This window comes from Egretta garzetta, unplaced genomic scaffold (genome assembly GCF_000687185.1).
Source record: "Egretta garzetta isolate BGI_Z169 unplaced genomic scaffold, ASM68718v1 scaffold245, whole genome shotgun sequence".
NCBI lineage: Eukaryota > Metazoa > Chordata > Aves > Pelecaniformes > Ardeidae > Egretta > Egretta garzetta.
In genome coordinates this window covers 970,343-974,476 of record NW_009259721.1, presented here as the reverse complement: position 1 = coordinate 974,476, position 4,134 = coordinate 970,343, and the positions used below count along the sequence as shown (strand labels likewise).

Sequence of the window (4,134 nt, the reverse complement as noted above, 5' to 3'; positions counted from 1 at the left end):
CCTCCCTGTCTCCCAGCAGCACGGCTGCCTCCTCGCTGACACCTTCTCCTTGCTCCTCACCAGTTCTGACCAAGCGCTTAGTGGGAGCTTCAGCGAGCAGCCCCGGTTACCAGTCATCCTACCAGGTGGGGATCAATCAACGTTTCCATGCAGCTCGGCACAAGTTTCAGTCTCAAGCGGAACAGGACCATCAGTCGAGTGGTTTGCAGAGCCCACCGTCACGGGATTTGTCTCCTACTCTAGCAGATAACTCCGCCGCCAAGCAGCTGGCCCGCAATACGGTCACTCAGGTCCTTTCCAGATTCACCAGCCAGCAGGGACCTATCAAACCTGTCTCCCCTAACAGCTCACCTTTTGGCACGGACTACCGAAATCTGGCAAATGCTGTGAGCCCCAAAAACGAATCTGGCCACTCTCCAAGCCCTGGCAAGGGTTCCAGTCCGCTAAGCCCACTGTCTCCTGGAATTAAGTCCCCAACCATTCCTAGAGCAGAAAGAGGGAACCCTCCACCCATTCCTCCAAAGAAACCCGGCCTCGCTCAGTCACCTGCTGCTCCTACTCCGCTAACCAAAACCTCTTCCCCGGCCCCCTCTCTGGGTGCCCCCATGGATGTGGCCGGCAGCTGCTCGAACAATACCGTAGTGTCCAACGGCAAGGACGCTGAGCTGCTGCTGCCAACTAGCAGCTAGTCTCCAGAAAATGTGAATGTGACATTCCATGGCTTAGCACCCTAGAGCTAAGACACTGTTTTTCCACTCCATGTTATTTATTTCCATAGTAGCAGATTCTGTCTGTATAAAGCATTTAGTATATTTTTTTTTTTCCTTTTGTAATAGCTAGGAAAATATTTTTGTTTATGAAGAAACCTTAACTACAGCTATACAGTAGCCTCAAAATGTCTCATGGCAACAGTCAAATCATTAGAGATAACGAGAACCATATCACGTGGTGGGACCTGACTACCGAGCTCTAATGGGACTGAAATGCTACTTTTAAATTATGCAGAAATAACTTTTGCAGACTTTTTACTCCAGATGAACATTTTCTAAAAAGTGCCTGAACTAAGCCTGCAATATGAATGTGATTCTCTGGACAAGGCGAGGGGGGGACCATCTAGCTGCAGAAACAAATTCTTCTGTGAGTCCTGAATGTTGAAACCAACACTGGTTTTCTTTTTAATTCTTCCCATTTGCTAAAGTAAGTTAGCAAATGTGCTTCACATTCTGTAAGGTGACCACCAGACCCACGCCGCCAGCCACGCTTTGCCCTTCAGGACACGGCTCCTAGCTGTTTGAAGGAGCACGCCTGGGTCTCTTGGGGTAAAATTTGGCCGTGATACAATCCAGATCGCTTTTCTCACAGTACTCGTTGGCCACGCCGTTGCCTCTGCTCCCCTGTAGCCCATTCCGCAGGGGTGCCCGCGTGCTTTAAGTGGCTGAACTCTGGTGTCTGGTGCGTCACCTTGAATTTTCAAGCTCTTCAAGCATTCTACTGTCGTGTGTAGAACTTCTGAGAAAAGGATCTTGCTATTACTTGACAAAGATCTCGCTATTACTTGAAAAAAAAAAAAATCACTAGTCCATATGATACCGGTTTTTTGCAACAGTAACATGGGATCTTCTACTATAAACAAAAGCAATAATTTTGTTCCTCATCTCTATCAGTTGTGTCTGGCTGACCTGGATTTTACCCGCTAGTTAGCCGTGGGATCTTGGCTGCAAATATGGAACCAAATCGTTACTGGCGTGGAACTGAGTATGTATATATGTGTAAGTAGTTTCACACGCATACATACTAAACACAGTGCATTAGGAAAACCTTTATCTATTCTTGATGTTCTGCCTAACGTGAAGAAAATGTGGGAATTCATTGAGATTAAAAAAAAAAAAAAAGCACTTGGGAATTGCCAAAGTTTGAGGCAAATCATGTGTGTGAAAAAATTATTTGAGCCCAAGAGGGGAGAAGCAACCGGCTCCTGTGCAGAAGGGTTTGCTGCAGGCGGTGCAGCCCGCCCGTGCTGCCCATGGCTCAGCCGCACAGCACGGTTGGTTTTCTGAGTCCCTGCGGTGAGAAATAGAAGCCAAACGCAGCGCAGGTCAGAGGCTGAGAGCACAGCCCTGAGTTAGTTGTCTCGGGTGGTTTAAGTGAACTGATCCTGAATTTAGAAGCTGGCCTTGCTGCTCAGCGTCACTCCATGTTCAGCGTTTCCCTCTGCGGCAGCGTCACGTTTACGCAGAGCACAGCCTCCCGCTGCCAGAGAGGTTGGTGTTTTTCCATATTTAATTAGACAAAATATGTCCACCTTTAGGGACGATCCCCCCCACCTGGGGGGGTGCACTGCTGTACCCTGATGGGTTCCTGCTGGCTGCGAGTCCCCTTGGTGGGACACGGAGCTCCGCTGCTGCGCTGAGGTGGCCCTGGTCTGAGGCGGCCCCGCTGTCCTCCCGCGCGGCCGTGGCCGGTATTTGGGCCAGAGCAAGAGGTGGTCGCAGACCTTTCGGCAGCCTTTTAAATGGTGGTGGTAGGTGATGTTGTTCCTGCTCCGCAGCACGGGCTGTGTAGGAACAGCAGGGGGAGAGAGGCAGCCTGGAGATGAAGGGGCGGTGACTTTTGGAAGCACATTTATTACTTTTTTTAAGTATCCACAGCAGATTTTTCCTCCTGATGGGCAGGTGGACTTTGGCCCATGTATCACTTCGATTCAAAAGTGAGGCTTTTGTATACACTGCTTTAACGCGTTTCTTTGCTTTTACATTAATCTAAATGGTATTATCCCTTTCTTTATCCATAGCTCTAGAGAGAGAGAAATGCTATGATGAAGTCTGTTAGGAAATGCACTGAGTACTGGTTCCTCTGAAATACAAATGGGAAGGGGTATGCAAAAGAATGTATTTTTGCTCGTAGCCTATCTTCTGAGAGAAACTAAGCACAAGATACTAAAATGGATCCAACTAATTCAGTGAGACGCGTAGAGTTAGTATTTAACTGTCGATGTAGTTCTGTGTGGAAGCAACTAGATATTCTATAACTCACCTCTGTTATAAGCAGACGTTGTTGCAGAGTTTGTCACTGGCTAATGGAGTGTCATGAAGTGCAGAACGCATACACTAGTATTAATTCATTAACACTTTGTAAATTTGTAAAGCCAAATGTACCAAGCTGAAGTCTTTAATCATTTTTATAGCTGACGGCATTAAACATGTTAAACATTCATATTATCAATAAAGGATTTTATTTTTAAGATGTGCAAATTGCTTAAGAGAGAATGTTTGGAGTCGGGGCTGCGTGTGGACCGGGGCTGCCTGGCAGGGAGCGGTCCCGGGGGTGGTAGCTGGGTGCCTGCACTCCCGTGGAAACCGGAGCTTTAATGTACGCCCTGACATGCCAGAAGGAAGCAGATCTCTTCGGATGACAATCGATGATGAGCGGTTGTGGCTCCCGCAGCCCGCCTGTATCGCTGGTCCATCCGCATCCCGCGGCGCTGTCCCCTGGGAGGTTCTCTGGCTCCGGAGAGCCATGGCATTTCGGCATTATTAAGTGAGAACAATTTTCCTCCTTGCCACAGTCTAAGGATATTAAACTGGTGTTGCTTTGGGGGTATGGTACTAACAAACACGTTGGGTTTGGGGGAGGGCGTAGGTGTGCCGGTGCCCTGCTGCTTGTTTTTCAAGCAGGATACAGAATTTCCGATGGAAGCCCCTCTGCCGCGGAGGGTCACGGCTCGGTCACGTCACGGGATGCAGCTGCGTGTCCCAGCCCGGTGAAGGCACTGGCTACGGAAAGGTCCCCTTGCCCTGGGATGCAGCGTGTCTGTGCCAGGAACTGGGGGGCTGCTCCAGGTGCCTCCCAGCCCAGCCATGGGGAAGAGTCCTCGGCTGCTTTGTCTCCCTAATATATACCTCAATAGTGACCCGATTTTCTTATCTTTACATCGATTCAGCTGAACAGGTTTTGCAACAGCCCGTGAAGAAGCTTTGTGCCTGTCCTCAGGCTCGCCGGCATCTCAGAGGAGTCCTGCGGGAGCGATGGCCGACAGCAGAGGCCACCGAAGGAGCACGGCTTCCCTCCTGCAACCGTCCTCTCCAGCAGCGCCCGGGGAGGAGCCCTGCCCGGGCCGGAGGCAGAACTGGCGTG

At 49.9% G+C, this 4,134-nt stretch overlaps 1 protein-coding gene across 1 annotated transcript in view; it reads left to right on the top strand.

The window, feature by feature from the left end:
• CTTNBP2NL (CTTNBP2 N-terminal like) overlaps positions 1 to 3,184 on the top strand; it is a 19,308-nt gene extending 16,124 nt beyond the window's left edge. The window contains exon 6 of the mRNA XM_009639397.2: positions 126 to 3,184. Within this exon, the coding sequence (XP_009637692.1) occupies positions 126 to 689 (564 nt within the window). The 3' untranslated portion in view covers positions 690 to 3,184. The remainder of the gene's footprint in view (positions 1 to 125) is intronic.
• The last annotated feature ends 950 nt before the right edge of the window (positions 3,185 to 4,134 follow it).